At 37.1% G+C, this 17302-nt stretch overlaps 3 protein-coding genes across 5 annotated transcripts; 2 read left to right on the top strand and 1 right to left on the bottom strand.

Moving 5' to 3' along the window:
* The first annotated feature begins 562 nt into the window (after nucleotides 1-562).
* On the top strand, nucleotides 563-2458 carry LOC103401229 (AAA-ATPase At2g18193-like). The gene is made up of 2 exons (XM_008339944.4): nucleotides 563-1620; nucleotides 1810-2458. Exons 1-2 carry the CDS (start codon nucleotides 631-633, stop codon nucleotides 2260-2262), a joined length of 1443 nt encoding a protein of 480 aa, XP_008338166.1. The 5' UTR covers nucleotides 563-630; the 3' UTR covers nucleotides 2263-2458.
* Nucleotides 2459-5982: 3524 nt separating this feature from the next.
* LOC103401200 (AAA-ATPase At2g18193-like) lies at nucleotides 5983-10101 on the bottom strand. 3 transcript variants are annotated; one of them, XM_070815280.1, is made up of 5 exons: nucleotides 9778-10101; nucleotides 9240-9529; nucleotides 8829-8923; nucleotides 7121-8055; nucleotides 5983-6583 (listed from the first exon to the last, which is right to left on the bottom strand). In XM_070815280.1, the coding sequence occupies exons 3-5, from the start codon at nucleotides 8884-8886 to the stop codon at nucleotides 6425-6427; spliced, it is 1152 nt and encodes a 383-aa protein (XP_070671381.1). In that variant the 5' UTR covers nucleotides 8887-8923; nucleotides 9240-9529; nucleotides 9778-10101; the 3' UTR covers nucleotides 5983-6424. The 3 variants fall into 3 exon arrangements, with proteins under 3 accessions (XP_070671381.1, XP_070671383.1, XP_017180137.3); XM_070815282.1 differs by having other exon boundaries at nucleotides 5983-6580; XM_017324648.3 differs by having other exon boundaries at nucleotides 5983-6580; nucleotides 7121-8090; nucleotides 9778-10053.
* Nucleotides 10102-13570: 3469 nt separating this feature from the next.
* On the top strand, nucleotides 13571-16971 carry LOC103401208 (disease resistance RPP13-like protein 4). Its single transcript, XM_008339929.4, has 2 exons — nucleotides 13571-13746; nucleotides 14256-16971. The coding sequence occupies exon 2, from the start codon at nucleotides 14267-14269 to the stop codon at nucleotides 16811-16813; it is 2547 nt and encodes an 848-aa protein (XP_008338151.2). The 5' UTR covers nucleotides 13571-13746; nucleotides 14256-14266; the 3' UTR covers nucleotides 16814-16971.
* The last annotated feature ends 331 nt before the right edge of the window (nucleotides 16972-17302 follow it).

Genomic DNA, 17302 nt, shown 5'->3' with positions numbered 1-17302 from the left:
AACGTGCAGCTATGGTCCCTCAACTAAAAATCAATTATTATTGGTCCCTCAACATTTATCCAACTAGAGAAATTGTCTCTCAGTTTTAACTCAATTAGATTAATAGAGCCTCAACTTTAACTCAATTGTAGCAATGATCCTCCTAACATAACTCATTTTGATAAAATTCTGATGAAGTTGACGAAAATGACTATAGTTACAAGTTTTGATGAGTTAATGGATCCCAATTGTAACCATGATCCTTCCAACATAACTTATTTTGACAAAATTCTGACAAAGTTGACGAAAATAATCATAGCTACACATTTTGATGAGTTAAGGGATCAATGGTAACAAATTTTTAGTTAAAGGTCATTGCTCCAAATTAATTAAAGTTAAATGATCATTTCTAAAATTTACCCATATAAATTAGGGAACTTTAACGAAAAGCACCAGGTACTGTTCACTTTAACGAAAAACCACATTTTTACACTAAAAAGTCAATCTTGATACTATTCACTTTACCCTTTATTTTGTCCTTATCATTAAAACTCAAAATTTTCAAATCATTTTGATTAGTTTTCTTATAAATTATACTCTCGAGTTCTAAACTTCTTAAGACACCACTTTGTAAGAAGAAGATTACAACACATGTTTTCTCTCAATAATCTGAAAGAAATGCCCCCCACAGCGTCGTCTCTGTTCTCAGCCTACGCCTCCGTCGCCGGATCCATGATGCTGGTCCGCTCCATGGCCAACGACCTCCTCCCGCCGCCCCTCCGCTCATACATTTCCTCCAAACTCTCTTACCTTTTCACCCCCCTCTCCTCCATAACTCTTGTCATCGAAGAGTACTCCGGCGCTGCCTGCAACCAGGTCTACCAGGCCGCCGAGGTCTACCTTCCGACCATCAACATCAGCCCTTCTACCAAAAGCTTCCGTGTCCGAAAAACAAACCGGCAGAGGAGCATCAGCCGCGCCATGGACAAAAACCAGCAAGTCGCCGACACCTTCGAGAACGTCGATCTGACATGGCAGTACACGGTGACGGAGAATAAAAAGCACGGGAACACACATCAGTTCGAGCTCAGCTTCCACAGGAAGCACAGGGACAAAGTGATAGGGTCCTACTTGCCGTACGTGCTTGCTAGGGCTGACGCCATCAAAGAAGAGGAAAAGGTTGTGAAGCTTTACTCCAGCCATTTGTGCTCCGAGTACGATCGTTCGTACAGCAAGAGGAAATGGGGTTCGGTGAATCTGGAGCACCCGTCGACGTTCGACACGGTGGCGATGGAACCGGAGATGAAGAAGATGATTGTGGAGGATTTGGACAGGTTTGTGAGGAGGAAGGAGTTTTATAAGAAGGTTGGGAAGGCATGGAAAAGGGGTTACTTGCTGTACGGTCCACCGGGAACGGGAAAATCGAGCTTGATCGCCGCCATGGCTAATTATCTCAGGTTTGATGTGTATGATTTGGAGCTCAGTGGCGTTCAGAACAACAGTGATTTGAGGAAGCTGTTGTTGTCCACCACGAATCGTTCGATTTTGGTGATTGAGGATATCGATTGCACTGTGGATTTGCAGAACCGGGATAACTGGGAGGATAAGTCTCAAGACCCTACACGTTCTACTTCTAACAAGGTCAGTCTCTACTTGTTTTTTTTTTTTTTTTTGTAATCGCTTATATCTAATCCGATTTTTATTTCATACTTTGGTAATTTGTACATATTAAAGCCTAGCTATGTTAGATTTTTGTCTCTCAACTCTTTGTTAGATGATTTCGGATTAGATGATGTTCATTTGTTAATCCTGAAAAATTGGCTGCCGCAGTTGACGCTTTCGGGGCTACTGAATTTCATCGATGGTTTGTGGTCGAGTTGTGGCGACGAGAGAATTATCGTGTTTACGACCAACCACAAGGATCGGTTAGACCCTGCATTGTTACGTCCGGGGCGAATGGACGTGCACATTCACATGTCATACTGCACTCCAAGTGGATTCAAGGTCTTGGCTTCTAATTACCTCGATATTCATGAGGACAACCTTCATAGTCTTTGCGGGGAAGTCGAAGGGTTGATCAAGAGCACAGAGGTGACCCCTGCAGAGGTTGCTGAAGAGCTCATGAAAAGCGACGATGCTGATGTTGCCCTCGGAGGACTTGTCAATTTTCTCAAACGTAAGAGGATCGAGAGCGAAAAAAGAAAGGAGGAGGAGGAGGCCAGAAAAGCGAAGAGGCCGAAAACGGATCACAATGCCAGTGATGAAGGTGAAGCAGTAGAGTAACAGCTTGTTCAACTTGGTTTCTAAATTACTAAAAAGAATCAAAGTACAACGACATGCAGTGAACTTGAAGGTTGTTAATTAGATATATAGTTAGTAATTGAGAACTACTTAATTAAGCTAATTGATTGGGTTTGATATATGCTTTTTGGTATGCAGTTTGAAACTGGAAATAGTAGTAAACGTGGTAATTGGTTTACTTTAACTTAGTCAATTTCTAGTCCTTTTCTTGTTGGAACTACCATTATTGTTTGTTGAGCTGGAAGGAGCTGTTGTGGTGCGATGCACATTGCACAGGCACAGTCCAATTTGGTCTGGAGGTTTGACTCACCTCTAATATTTGGAGGACATGGATCCTCTCCCGATTCAGTTGTTCTAATCTATCAAATCATCTGGACTATTGAAATTTGATACGACGGTTACAAATTAAAATTCACTTTAAAAGTTATAATAATTTTAGCCGGGCCATTGAAATTTGATTCAACTGCTACAAACAGGAGTTCACTTTAAAAGTTATAATAATTTTAACCGTTTGATCAAATTTCAATGGCCTGGATGATTTGACTAGGTGGATTATGACAACTGGATCCGAAGAGGATCCATGTCCATATTTGGAAGTTGCACATTGCACATGCAACCTTTGGAGAGATTTTTCAATGTGACCGGTAACACGAGATGATACATTACGTGTCACTATACAAATGGTATAATATATGTGTTAAATTTAATAACTTAAAAAATAAAATTTCCCACTACTTCTATAAAAACATGCAGTGTACCACCCATATTTCCGTCATAACGAAAAATTTATCTAACCTTTAGAAGTTATTTTTGGGCTGTGGGTTATAATATTAGGGTGTGTTATCCACACACCCCATTTTACTTCTTACACACCCATTGTTAATTTCTACCTGTTGACTTTCTTCAATTCATCTGATTCGATGGCTGAAAATTAGAAGGGTGTGTGAAAAGTAAAATAGGGTATGTGAATATCACACCCCATAATATTATGGGCTCAAAAGTTTTGTTTTTGTTCTTGTTGGTTGAATAGGAAATTATGAAAATTCACTTCTTCTTTTTTTCGCGAGTGAATAGTTGAGATTTAACTAAATGAGCTTTAATTTAATCTTGGGCGCTTTGTTGATAAAAAAAATAAAAAAATAAAAAAAAATCTTGGTCATTCTCTTTTATGAAATAAATGCGCAGGAGAGCAAGGCTTTAGAAATTGATATCCTACTTGTGGAGGTTTAGTTGGGGTTGAGCATGATTCAGTTCAGTTTGAATTTCTTTGAACATTTTAAATATGGGAACTTTAACGAAAAACACCCGGTACTGTTCACTTTAACGAAAAACCATATTTTTACACTAAAAAGTCAATCATGGTACTATTCACTTTACCCTTTATTTTGTCCTTATCATTAAAACTCAAAGTTTTCAAGCATTTTTCATTAGTTTTCCTTTTAAATATCAAGCCCTATATTTAATCGGATAGGGACATTTGATCTTCCACAAGAATGACCGTATCAATTTGATCAACTGAACCAATATAAAAATGGTTTGATTTGGTTTGGTTTGGCTCACATTTATTAGACTTTTGAGAAATTGGGTTTAATATCTCTTGTACAAACCCACCAATCGGGAATATCCTTGCTCCCTTCAGATTTGTCAACCGTTGCTCCCTCAACCTCTGTTTTGTTTTTTTGTTTGTTTGTTTGTTAAAAGTTTAGAGGGAGATTGGTTACTCTTACCACCAACATCATGGTATATTCACAATTTTGAGCTGAAAGCTTACGCGTGGCATCTAATTGCCAGTTGCCACTGTAATGGATTTACTTAGAAATTTATAGATCGCACACCCACAAAAATTGCTTGCAAAAGGACTCAAACTTTGATGGGGCGACACACAACCAACTGAGGCAACCTTCGTTGGCTTGAGCATTTTCATCATGATCAATTCTATAAGATTCACTGTAGAATCAAGCATCAAGAATTAGACATGTAGAAAATAAAATTAACAAAATAAAAATAAGACAAACCGGTCTACTTAATTTCATATTAGATTAATTAGCCAAGAATCATAAACCAACCCGATTATATCCGGTTCGGTTTGATTTTGAAAGGTTATAGCATTTTCAATGGGAGTCCCTGTTCCCACCACCACCTTTGATAACACAAAAAGAATCTTTGTGTCCTCAAGGGATATTGCCTCGAATAGTAGAATTCTTATAGTAGAAGTCTTAAATTTGAAGTTTTTACAATTTCATGTGATAATTTGATTAGGTACATATTTTTTATTTATGTTAATTTTTTCTTGAATTAATTTACCGTTACGTTGTTGTAAAATATTTTTATAAACATTTTAATTAAAAAAATTCAAATCTGACACCAATTGTTTTTCGCTTGTCGACGAAGTTTCCAAAAACACTAGCATTTAAAACCAAGATTTCTTTTTTGGTCATCATTCAAAACCTATATTTATGCTTGTCCTTTTACCGCAACTTGAAAAATGATTGCGAAATACCAAACAAGCCCTTGAGAAATAATCCACAACGTTTGAAATTTTAAGGGGAAACGTCGGTCATCACTCATGTTTGTGGTTTTCATGCTTGCAAAAGGCCATGTGCGCTGGGGGTTTAGGACAGCGGCGATCAAGTTGTGGGGCCAGCTGCAGGCGAATCCAGCAGCAGCTGGAGAGATTTTTCAATGACCGACACATAGGATGGTACATCAAGTGTAACTATATAAATGGTGAGATATGTATGTTAAAAAGTTAATAACTTAAAAAATAAAATTTCCAACCATTTACATAAAAATACGTGGTATACCACCTATATTCCCGTCACAATAAAAAATTTCTCCAACGAGAGTCGGAGGCGATTGAACTCCAACCACACAACAGAAACCAAGGTTGTCGGTCTTGTTTTTCAATGAAGGTTGTGTAAGACATATTCTGAAATCACAACAACAAGACATTAGGATCACGAATAAATCAAATCAATATATAAAATAAAAATCGACTAATTATATTAAACTTATCTGTAGAATACGGAAGACATGATTATGAAGATGAAGTCATTGATCCTTGCGAACAAAGTGAACAAAGAAGAAGTAGTCTTCTGCTTCCAGTACCTCTCAATGAACTCTATTATCGAAATAAGCTTGTAGTTTTCGTGATATTCAGTTAGTATGGAAACTGCTCTTAAGTTATATAGCTAGGGTTTCAACCAATTCCTCCCTATTATTGGAAAAGATATCAACCCAAATCATATCTAATCAATTAGAGTCTCATCATGACTCTTATTCCTTATATTTACTTAATAAAGACCCTTAATTGATTACATAGAATTAGGACTCCAATATGTTTAGTTCCTTAAGGCACCAAGAGTCCTAGAAATTTCATTAACTTGATTGTCAAGTCAACTATTCCCTCAATTATTCTCGGCATAATTCATTGTCATTCACAAAATGGTTTTACAGGTTGAGCCCCTATGAAGTCTTTATATATAGATACATACACCAAGTATTCGGTGAGTCCTCTATATTTTAGAAACTCACTTTCTGATTCATTAGAGATTCATTTTGTCTTTATATTTGTTTTATACTCATTTTATAAGGTGGTTATTCTTACTTTGGGACTCCGCTGGATGGATCGAGTTTGAGCTGGAATTCATGCGGACATATACATGACTGTTGTGCTTACTAACAAGTATGCGAACTTAAGAATAAAAGTAAACAACCTCATGATTAACTTTTGGTTAGCTTAATTAAATTCAAACGAACTAACCAAATTAACGGGCACATATGAGCAACAGATGGATTACTAATCCCAAGTTCAAACTGATACGACATGAAATTAACGTTGATGTCTATAAAAGCATAGATGAAATAAAACTAGCTTAGTTAATTACTCCTCTGAACCTGAACTCCTTGCTTTCCCTTAATCCTCCGTTTCATTGCTTTTGGCGGCCTTCTTACATTTGAGCAGATTGACAAGTCCTTCAAGAGCCACATTAACATCATCACTCTTCATCAGTTCCTCAGCAACCTCTGCCGGGGTAATCTCTGTGCTCTCTATCAGCGCTTCAATTTCTCCGCAGAGGCGATGACGGTTGTTTTCTTGAATGCCAAGGTAGTTGGCGGCCAAGATCCTGTACCCAGCTGCGGTTCAATAGGACATGTAAATGTGCAGGTCCATTCGACCTGGACGCAACAATGCAGGGTCTAGCTGTTCCTTGTGGTTTGTTGTGAACACGATAATTCTCTCGTCGCCGCAGCTCGACCACAGCCCATCGGTGAAATTCAGTAGGCCTGAAAGTGTCAACTGCTATATCCAATTTGTCATAACATGTCAATGCATCATCATTAGGGGTGGGTTCGAAAAACAAACACAAAAAAGCAGCCAAACTGAGGCAAAAAAAAAAAAAAAAAAGGAAAAATCGTATAAAAAGAAATCCTAATCGAATCGAACCAAAATGAACGTAATATAATATCATCTCACCTAGCTTTATATGCGCAGTGCAAGTCTTATCCCAATGCATACAACATTTTGTGCCTCTCAACCAATTGATTTGTTTCAAAATTTTTACTTTAATCTACTGTATTAGAGCGTGCAAATTTGTTACTTAATGTTACTCAATATAATTGAGCTACGTTAGATAAACATGTCGATGACTCTGATACCATGTTAAATTGAGTTATAGCATCTATTCCAGAGCCATCTAGCTAACAAGGAGTTACAAACAACAAGATTTGACGATAGTAAACTACTATTCATCTAAGATTATGGATTGAAGGTTAGTTAAATGTCCACTAAAAATTAGATTAGACTAAAAAAATTACGAGAACTAATGGGGACTCTAACCTTGTTAGAAGCAGATCGTTGAGAGATATCTTGAGACCTTTTATTCGATTCCCCGTTCTGTATATCCACAGAGCAATCGATATCCTCAATCACCAAAATCGAACGATTTGTCATGGACAACAAAACCCTCCTCAGCTCATTGTTGTTTTGAATGCTAGTGAGCTCCAAATCATACACATCAAACTTGAGATAATTAGCCATGGCGGCAATCAAGCTGGATTTTCCGGTCCCGGGAGAACCATACAGCAAGTAGCCTCTTTTCCAAGCCTTCCCCACCTTCTTGTAAAACTCCCTCCTCCTTACAAACCTCTCTAAATCCTCCACAATCATCCTCTTCGTCACGGGGTCCATCTCCATCATGTCGAACGTAGACGGGTGCTCCAGATTCACCGAACCCCATGTGCACCTGCCTTTGAAATCAGTATCAGACATTAAATGGCGGGAATAAAGCTGCACAACCCTTTGCTCTTCTTTGATGGCGTCAGCCCTAGCAAGCACGTAGGGGAAGTAGGACTCCATCACTTTGTCTTTGTGTTTTTTGTGGAAGCTCAGCTCGAACTGACGCTGTTCAGCACCAGACTTTTCCTTCCTCACCTTGAAACGCCACGTCAGATTCACATTGTCAAAGGCGTCTTCGAGCTGTCCGCTGTTGTCAAGGGCGAGGCTGACTGTCTTTTGCCGGATATTTTTTCCGACACAGAGGCGGTGAGTGGAAGGAGTAATGTTGTTGATGGTCCGGAGGTAGACCTCGGCGGCGGCGTAGACCTGGTTGCGTGCGGCGCCGGAGAACTCTTCTATGACGAGAGTTATGGAGGAGAAAGGGGTACTGAAAAGGCGAGAGAGTTTTGAGAAAATGTATGAGCTGAGGGGCTGTGGGAAGAGGTCTCTGGCAATGGAACGGACCAGCATCATGGATCCGGCGAAGGAGGCGTAGGCTGAGAACAAAGACGACACCGTTGTGGGCATTTCTCTGGGATTGTTGAGAGAAAACATTGTCTTCATCTTACAAAAAGGTGTGTCTTGTGGAGAAGTTGAGCAAATTGTATATTTAAATTTTTAAATTTTAATTTTAATTCTTATAGGCAGCTTAGTGTCCAAGCAGTGATCTCTTTCTTCTGTCTCTGTTCTTAGAAAGATTCAGAGAGATGCAGATAAAAGTTTGAATTGGTACTCATTCTTAGTAAAGTACACAACACTAGAAGAAAAAAGCTCATCTACCACGTTGGATGCCCGTTGTAAAGTGCAATCTACCACGGACATCGTGCCCGTTAGTATTCTGGATGTGATAAAAAGTCTTTGCTTTTACCAGGACTATGCACATTGTCAAATGCAATGTAACCACGGATTGTGCCCATGGTAGATTGGGATCTAACATCACGTGCTATGGCCATTGTGGATTACAAATTGACCACGGCTAATGCCCGTTATAAAAAGATTTCCAAAAATTAAAAAAAAATTATTTAATAAATAAACAAGTAATATATATATATATATAAAGATATTTATATACAAAATTGCAAATTTAATCTATAAAAATTCACATATTCAAATATTACACCAAAAATAACAACAAAATGAGTAGTTATATATATATATATATATATATATATATATATATATATATATATATTAAGAAATACCAAAATCACCAAAACATGTAGAGGCTTTATTTCACACTATAAAACAAAACTCAAGTCCTAGTTCCAACATTCGTCCTCCAATGATGATCTTCTTCTCTTCAATCGTTTCTTCCAGAAGACACACATCTCCAGCAAGCCAATCACACTTTAAGTTTGCAAGTGCCTGCAAAACACCAACACTTTTTATCAAGAAAGAAAAATAAGGTCTTTTTTATTATTTTGTGCATAATTAAAACATTCGAACGCATGGTACATAGTGTCGAATTTGGTAGTTCTTCATATGTTACTGAACATAACCACCAAATCAACAAAAATAATCATTTTCATATCAAGGTATGAAAGAAATTAAAAATACATTTCCATCTGATTCCATCTGATATAGATATACTTGAAGATAAAAATGATCATGCTACGTATTACAAAGAGAAGTTAGATATGTAGGATAGTACGTGACCCGTCCTCTTAAGATAGTCACTAACCTCTCCTCTCTACACTCCTCCACAACTGTTACCTCGCTATGCACAAATTTCTTTCAGGTCTGCAGACTTCACTGCAAAGACACTTGCAAAGAAACCAAATGGAAAGAAACAAAAGTAAAAAGAAAGGAACAAACTGATTGTTGCATTCAAACCATGTAAAATAGATTACGCAAACAAATAAACTCAAGTAAATCTAAACTGATGGGTTTAAGAAAAAAATGCCATTGTCAAGCACAAATTGGTCTCGACAATTTGCTGCTTCATTTCTGTAAGCTTCTTGTGATTGTTACCTACAATACCAACATTCACAAAGGAAAAATTAAATTAGTTACGGAAAAAAAAATTATATGAAATCACCGGTGTAAAATTTGTTGATATTTCCATCACCTAAGATTCCCCTGCTTCATAATTTAACAATCATTGTAGCAACTGACAAAAAGATATTGAGAAAAAAAAGTACAAAAGAAAAACTGAATTTAAATAACACAGAGAGTTTAAAATTCAAACAGGTCCTTGAAGATTTAGTGAAGAAACTTACCAGGGGCAGAGAAATATTCCGAAGAGACTGGATAGAACATTGATAGGATTAACATACAACACACCATTGTAGCAGATGCAAATTAAATTATGGGAAATCGGGGAGAGACAAATTATGATGTTTTTTTTTTTTTTGTTTTAAGAAACCGAAGCGGTTGAGCTTTGGAAAAACGTGGGAGCGTAGTTGAAAGGGGGTAGAATTTGTTTTTGTTTTTGGAAAAGGGAAAGGAAGATAAAGTGGAAGAGATGGACATGGAAAGGAGATAGAGCAAAAAGTGGATTTGTCAAAAAAATTTGAAATTTCAACAAAAGATGTCTAAAATTTTGGTGTCCCGCCTCCTCCAAATATGTGAATTTATGATTCTATCACACATTATGCTTGTGGTAGATAATAAAAAGACATTGTGGATACTAACAATATTGACCACGAGCATTGTCCGTAGTTACTTAGAATATTTATAATGTGCAACTTTGCGCGTGATTATTAACTACTATTTTATAACGGGCTAAGATTTACCCGTGGTAAAAAATTATTATTCATCACGCACTTACTATGTCTGTGGTAAATTTATACTTTTTACAACAAGCTGATAAAACCCGTGGTAGATGAACTGTTGTCTTGTAGTGCAAGCAAAAATGGCAAGACATATAGAGAGTACGAGCATACAAATTTCAGTGTCTAAACAAAATATCTTGCCTAATATGTTGTCCAAAAATATTCTCAATCACGTGAAGAATCGGTACATGCTGTACCACAGTGGTTTGAATTTTGACTATGGGAATTGTGAGTCGGACCGAGAGATACAACATGCGTGTCATGAGTTTATACATGTTTATGTGTTATTGAGATGGGACACCACCGTAACACGTTGAATTTGTGTCATACAAGTTGTTCTCTACATCTAAAGTGAAAGAGAGAGGTGTTAGGTTTTATGTCTTGCATGCGCACAACCCACTTGCAGTGTTGCGTAACATCAAAACATGAGTAACTTAAAACCAAACATGATCTTCCCATGACATCAAAAAAATAAAATTTTCATATAAGTTTTACCACGAACTGTAGATGCATTATACAGGGAATATGATTAGGGTTAAAGACGACAACCCTAAATTTATGTTTAAAAGTGAAACCGCATACTTTTCTATGTATTTATTGCATGCTAATTTATAAAAATTATATTAATATACATACATAATCGGATCGGATTTGGTTGGGAAATAAAAATACCAGCATCGCTTTATATCCGACTCAAATTTTTTTTTCAAATATCCGAACCCGACCCATACCCGTTTATTGTCCTGAACTTGCCGTTAACTCTTCCAGCCCCTCGTCAGTTTATGTGGTTTAATGATGTCGGTATTGTCGATCCATAAAACGTGTGGTTCCTTGTGTGTAGTATAGGTGAACAATTATACAAAATGTGTGTGTAAGCTACTTGTTCTATCTTGTTTAGATTAACATATTTTCTCCACTGCACAACAAAACTACACAATAATTTGCAATTGAATAAAAAGTGTTAAATTAATTGATCTAGATGTACTCTTCAGTTCCTGTAAATTGGTCTGGATAGTGGACTCCAAGGACATTTTCAGCTGGTTTTAGGTTCTTAAGTATATTCTCTCTTTTATTTTTGCTTATGACTTTTTGACAAATAATAGGATAATTACATTAAATTTATCTAAAATATGAGAAGGGAGATTCAAACTTGAGTGCAAAAGGTAGAGCATAATGCTCTAGCAACCTTGGTTAAATCTTGTTTGCATGCATCATGCATGATAACTTTTTTAGAGTGCTAATAACAGCTCTAAATTGTTTTGTTTTAAATCTTTAAACTATTGTGTACTTACAAGAATATTAGAAGATGGCACCTCACTTACTTTTTGCAGATGTTCAAGGTGCCAAGCATTGAAAAAACTGCGTGTGCCTTTGGATTTTGAAACCATTTTCCCTCTATAAAAACCTTTTTTGCCATTGACGTCGATTTGAAGTATCTTTATCTCTTTCATTACTGTCAAAACACTGCACTTTCCTTGTTTCCTTGTTTCCTTGATTTTCTCTGCTTCATCGAACTACCTTGGGTATTCACAACGGCAATCGGCATCATCTTTGCATATACATAGAAAATGAAGGGTTGATACTCGATAGGGAACTGACGCTGCAGAGGTTTGTGAGGAGCGCATGAGGAGAGATGACGTTGATGCTGTTCTTGAAGGCCTCGTCAAATTTCTCAAATGTAAGAAGGTTGAAGGGACTAATAAAACTGAAACTACTGATCGAGAAGCAAAAATGCAGGAAACGTGTCGCTTTCATGTTGATGATCAGGATAGTGAGAACTCGTTGAACTAACATGAGCTGGGCTAGGGCAGAGAATAACTAATTATATTCGGATAGTTTTCGGTTCCTTTCTTGGCCTCAGACTCTCACAAGCACCCTGATCATGGTCCGTTCCTAAGATTTTTGAGGTCCAGGACGATGCCAAAAAATGTGCCCTAACTTTATTATATAAGGAAAATTATTTGTTCACATATGACTTCGATAAAATTATATTTAAAAAACTCAATATTTTAGAAATACAGAAAAACTTTGTGTCAAGAGAAGGGAACCAAAAAACCCCCGAGATTACAAGTAAATAGATGATAAGTGAAGTTGAAAAAAATAAACATGCACATAGCATTTTGAACTCATGACCTCTCGTTAATTTTAAACAAAAAAAAACATTGTTTCTGATTAAACCTCTTGATAATTTAGCCAAATTTCATAAATTTAAACTCTTATGAAAAGAAATTTGTAAAAGTTGGAAATTAAAAAACACACCGTGTTTCGAACATGAGACCTCCTTATTAATTTTAAACAAAATAAACACCGCTTATGGTCAAACTTTTTGAACATTTGGCCAAATTTTATATATTTATACTCTTAGTAAAAGAATTTTTGTAAATATTGGAAGGTAAATAAACACACATGATGTTTTGTACCCAAGACCTCCTAATTTATTTCCAACAACAAAAACCACTAGTTCTAGTTAAATTCTTTGTCATTTAATCAAATTTAAAAAACTTATACTCTTATGAAAACATATACGAATATACCACTCTAATAATTTTGATGCTCCTAATTTTTTTGAGCTTGAACGGTCGCCCGGCTCGCACTGAGCCTGGGCTGGCACTGTTCGGACTCACTCGTGACAAGATCATGCTCATGCACTGTTTTTGGTTATATCAAAAAGTCATGAGGCATCTTAGCTTGAGGAAAAAAAAAGAACTTTAACGAAAAGTTCTCCATACTATTCACTTTAACGAAAAACCACATTTTTACATTAAAAAATCAATCATGGTACTATTTACTTTACCTTTATTTTGTCCTTATCGTTAAAACTCAAAATTTTCAAACTCTTTTCATTAGTTTTCCTTAAAAAAAAAAAAGAATGAAATTGCTAAATGTTCTTAGTTTGATATGTGCCCTTTAAGTGTCATAATAAATATATAGATTCGATTTTTATATGACAAATTATATATATATATATATATATATATGTATTTTATTTAGCCGTTCAAATACTAATACATCCTGTCACAGGGGTAGAGTAGAAAATCCTCATAATGTTAGAAGAACTAAGGAGGATGCAAGAGGGATGGAGAGTAAGGAAATTCCCTCCCTATAATGTCCCCATTGAGTTGGCAAAATACATTGCAAACAGGGATGTCTTTGGTCTACAAGTAAGGCACTAAGAAGCTTCGTCAAACATGAAGAGTTGACTTTTACGCGTTAACAAGGACTGTTGAACGGAATTACCATCTTGCCTTTCTGAAATTCGAAACCCACGGATTGCTGGTCTACCTAACGAGGATAGTTTTGTAAAATTCGTTGTTGAACTTGAACCTGTTAAGCAGATCGTAGAAGCACAAAGGATTGCAGCATCAAGTTGTCATAAGCAGATAGAATCACAAAGGATTGTTCAGAACTTGAGTTGTAAGTTCCCCTTTGATCCTAAGTTTTGTTAATAATTAACTCTTGGATTTTGCTTCATTATTTTTAATTATTCATTTATTGCCTTTATTTTGCTCTAATTAGTATTAATCTCATGGTCTGCAGAGAATATTAACAAAGTGAATAAAACCCAATTGATGCAACTTTTAATTTCCTTGATTTAACATTACAATTTCTTCTTCTTGCATTATAATTCGCTAGTGCGATTGAATTCTCTTTCTAAATGGCCGTTTGATAACCATTTTGTTTATTTTTTCAGAAAAATTAATTGAACGCTGAAATGGTCATCAAACGAGCCTAATTTTTATAGGTTTTAACATGTCGTGGTTGTTGTTCAAATGTATAAAGGGATTGGAAACTGTTAATGTTGAGGAGGCAATTAATATTAGGAAAAAGAACTGTAAAATATGATTGATAATCTACTAAATTGCAAGATTGTATATTCTCAAATGTTCAAAATTCATGACATATTTTTCTTTTAATCTTATTAGATTTCTGCAAGATGGTGGATGCAGTAGTAACTGTGTTCTTGGAGAAGTTGCTAGGAGCTCTATCGGAGGAGAGCCGAATTTTTAGCGAATTCAGGGGCCAATTCGAAACATTACAATCCGAACTCCAACTAATGCAAAGCTTTCTCAAACATGCAGAGCGGCTCAAGAGGAAGAACGAGACCGTTCGCAGCATCATGGCGACTTTGCGAGAATTGATTTATGAAGCCGAAGACATACTAGCAGATTGTCAACTTCACCCGAGAGATGATGGTCTGCTTTCGAGTGGTTGGTTCATGTGCATCTACCCTTCGAAAATTCCATTCCAATATCAAACCGGGAAGAGCCTTGCAGAAATCAACCGGAAAATTGGTAACATTAAGCAGAACATTACGTCGTATCTTGGAGTTCCACTTTTGAATCAAGTGGAGCCATTGGATGCACAAAATGACCTATTGCCTAGATGGAGCGGTCCTGTGTATGACCATACGCAGGTCGTTGGTTTGGAAGGTGATGCGAGTAAGATCAAACAATGGTTATTTGAGGCTGACAAGGGCATACTAGCTATTGGAGTTGTGGGAATGGGTGGACTTGGCAAGACTACTATTGCTCAAAAAGTATTTAATGACAGGAAAATTGAGGAGCGCTTCGAAAGGAGAATTTGGGTATCGGTTTCTCAAAAATTCGATGAAGAACAAATCATGAGAAGTATTTTACGGAACTTGGGAGATGCTAGTGTAGGAGACGACAAGGGTGAATTATTGAAGAAGATAAATGAATATCTTTTAGGCAAGAGGTATTTGATTGTGATGGATGATGTGTGGAGCTTGGATGTTACTTGGTGGCTCAGAATTAATGAAGCATTGCCAAAAGGAAATGGAAGTAGTGTCATCATTACTACGAGGATAGAGAAGGTTGCACAGAAGATGGGAGTGAAGGAAGCAAGATCACATTGGCCCAAATGCCTCAGCAAAGATGATAGTTGGCTGCTATTTCGGAAGATTGCATTTGCGGAAAATGGAGGTGAGTGTATGTATCCAGAGCTAGAAAATGTTGGAAAGGAGATTGTTGAGAAGTGTAAGGGCCTTCCACTAGCAATCAAGGCCGTTGGAGGAATAATGCTTTGTAAACCATCGCGCTATCATGAGTGGAGGAGAATTGCAGACCATTTTCGTGATGAGTTAGCAGAAAATGATAACTCGGTTATGGCTTCTCTACAATTGAGTTACGATGAACTTCCATCTTACTTGAAGTCATGCTTCCTCTGCTTGTCACTTTACCCGGAGGATTGCATCATAGCCAAAGACCAGTTGGTCCATTGGTGGCTTGGAGAAGGTTTTATTCCTTTGAGAAGTGGTAGATCAGCAATTGCAGCAGGGGAAGATTGCTTCTCAGGGCTAACAAATCGATGTTTGCTAGAAGTGGTCAACAAGACTTATCATGGAACAATCTCCACATGTAAAATTCATGACATGGTACGCGATGTGGTGATAAAAATGGCGGAAGATGATGCATTTTTCAGACCGGATGGTAGAAATTGCCGCCATTTGGGCATTACAAGTAGTATACTTCAGAAGGACAATCATAAGTTGAGAGCATTGTTGTCTACAACTAAGACCGGTGAAGTGAACAAGATTGGTTCACACACTGCAAAGAAATTTTGCGAGTCTAGATACCTTCGCGCAATGGATATTTCAAGGTCAATCTTCAGTATGCCTCTCTCTAGTCTTTTAAATCAGATTGGATTTTTGCAACACCTAACATACCTTAACTTAAGCAACACGCATCCATTGGTTCAACTCCCGCCTTCGCTCGACAAGCTTAACAACCTTCAGATATTGGATGTCAGCTACTGTCAAAACTTAAAAACATTGCCTCCCTGCATTGTGACATTCAAGAAGTTAAGGGTTTTAGACATAAGCAATTGCGGTTCACTCAAATATCTACCTAAAGGCTTAGGAAGGCTTTCAAATCTTGAAGTGTTATCAGGATTCAGACCCGCCAAATCAAGCCAGTTAGAAGGTTGCAGGATCGGCGAGATCAGAAATTTAATTCGACTTAGGACACTCGGGCTTCAACTAACCTGCTCCGATGAGATTGGAGATACTGAGGTCAATGTGTTGATAAATCTACAAGAACTGCAGCATCTGTCAATAAGTTGTTTCGATAGTCACCACAATGATGATCTCGTCACCAAGCTTGACAAGTTGTTCCCTCCTCAGCAGCTCCATGAGCTGAGTCTAAAGTTTTATCCCGGAAAGATTAGTCCAGTCTGGCTCAATCCCATCTCGCTTCCTATTTTGAGGTACCTTTCGATATCATCAGGCAATCTTGAGAAGATGAATGAAAGGTTCTGGGGGCTTAATGACAATGCTGTTTGGAAAATTGAGGGCTTAATGTTGGAATCTCTTTCGGATTTCCACGAAGAATGGGCGAGGGTTGGACAAGTTATGCCGGCGTTAAGAGTTGTGATTGTAAGTTGGTGTCCGGAGTTGGTGTCCTTTCCGATTGAGGATGTCGGGTTTAAAGGTGGTGTCTGGAAGGAAGAAACGAAAACATGAAAACTCCATGTGCCATTGTTGAGTTCTAGTAAATGTTCAGTTCAGTTTTCCTTCTTGTGAATAATCATATGAGGCTATGAACATAACTTCGTGGTATATGTTGCATTGATGTCATTGTTCATTTGTTACATTGTGTAAATCGTTTGGTTTTCTGTTCATCTTCATGGTTCTCTTTTATCTACGACGGAACTTGACCTAAAAGATTATAAAGACTCGCATTTACGACACGGCACCTCAAGGACATCAACTCAAAGACAACGAGCGATCAATTTACAAGGATACCAGCCATATGGGTAATGGCTCATTTGAGATTTGTTTTATAGGGCTCGTTTGAAAATACATTTAAATGAAGTGTTTTTAGAAAAAATGTGTTTGAATTCCGTGCACTTCAAGTGTTTTTCCAATATTCTCTTACATTTTCACTAAGGATTAGTTCCATAAACATTTCACCAAAAGTATTTTCAGTCATTTTAAAAGCACTTTCAAATG

Source organism: Malus domestica, chromosome 02 (genome assembly GCF_042453785.1).
Source record: "Malus domestica chromosome 02, GDT2T_hap1".
Classification (NCBI taxonomy): Eukaryota; Viridiplantae; Streptophyta; class Magnoliopsida; order Rosales; family Rosaceae; genus Malus; species Malus domestica.
Note: the sequence above shows the minus strand (reverse complement) of the source record. Positions and strands in the feature narration are given on the sequence as shown.

Coding starts and splice junctions, on each gene's coding strand:
- LOC103401229 (XM_008339944.4), top strand. CDS start 631: ATGTTTTCTCTCAATAATCTGAAAGAAATGCCCCCCACAGCGTCGTCT. Junction 1,621..1,809: donor CACGTTCTACTTCTAACAAG/GTCAGTCTCTAC, acceptor TGGCTGCCGCAG/TTGACGCTTTCGGGGCTACT.
- LOC103401200 (XM_070815280.1), bottom strand. CDS start 8,886: ATGTGTGTCTTCTGGAAGAAACGATTGAAGAGAAGAAGATCATCATTG. Junction 8,056..8,828: donor ATCATCATTGGAGGACGAAT/GTTGGAACTAGG, acceptor CTTTGTTCTCAG/CCTACGCCTCCTTCGCCGGA. Junction 6,584..7,120: donor AACGATCTGCTTCTAACAAG/GTTAGAGTCCCC, acceptor AATTGGATATAG/CAGTTGACACTTTCAGGCCT.
- LOC103401208 (XM_008339929.4), top strand. CDS start 14,267: ATGGTGGATGCAGTAGTAACTGTGTTCTTGGAGAAGTTGCTAGGAGCT.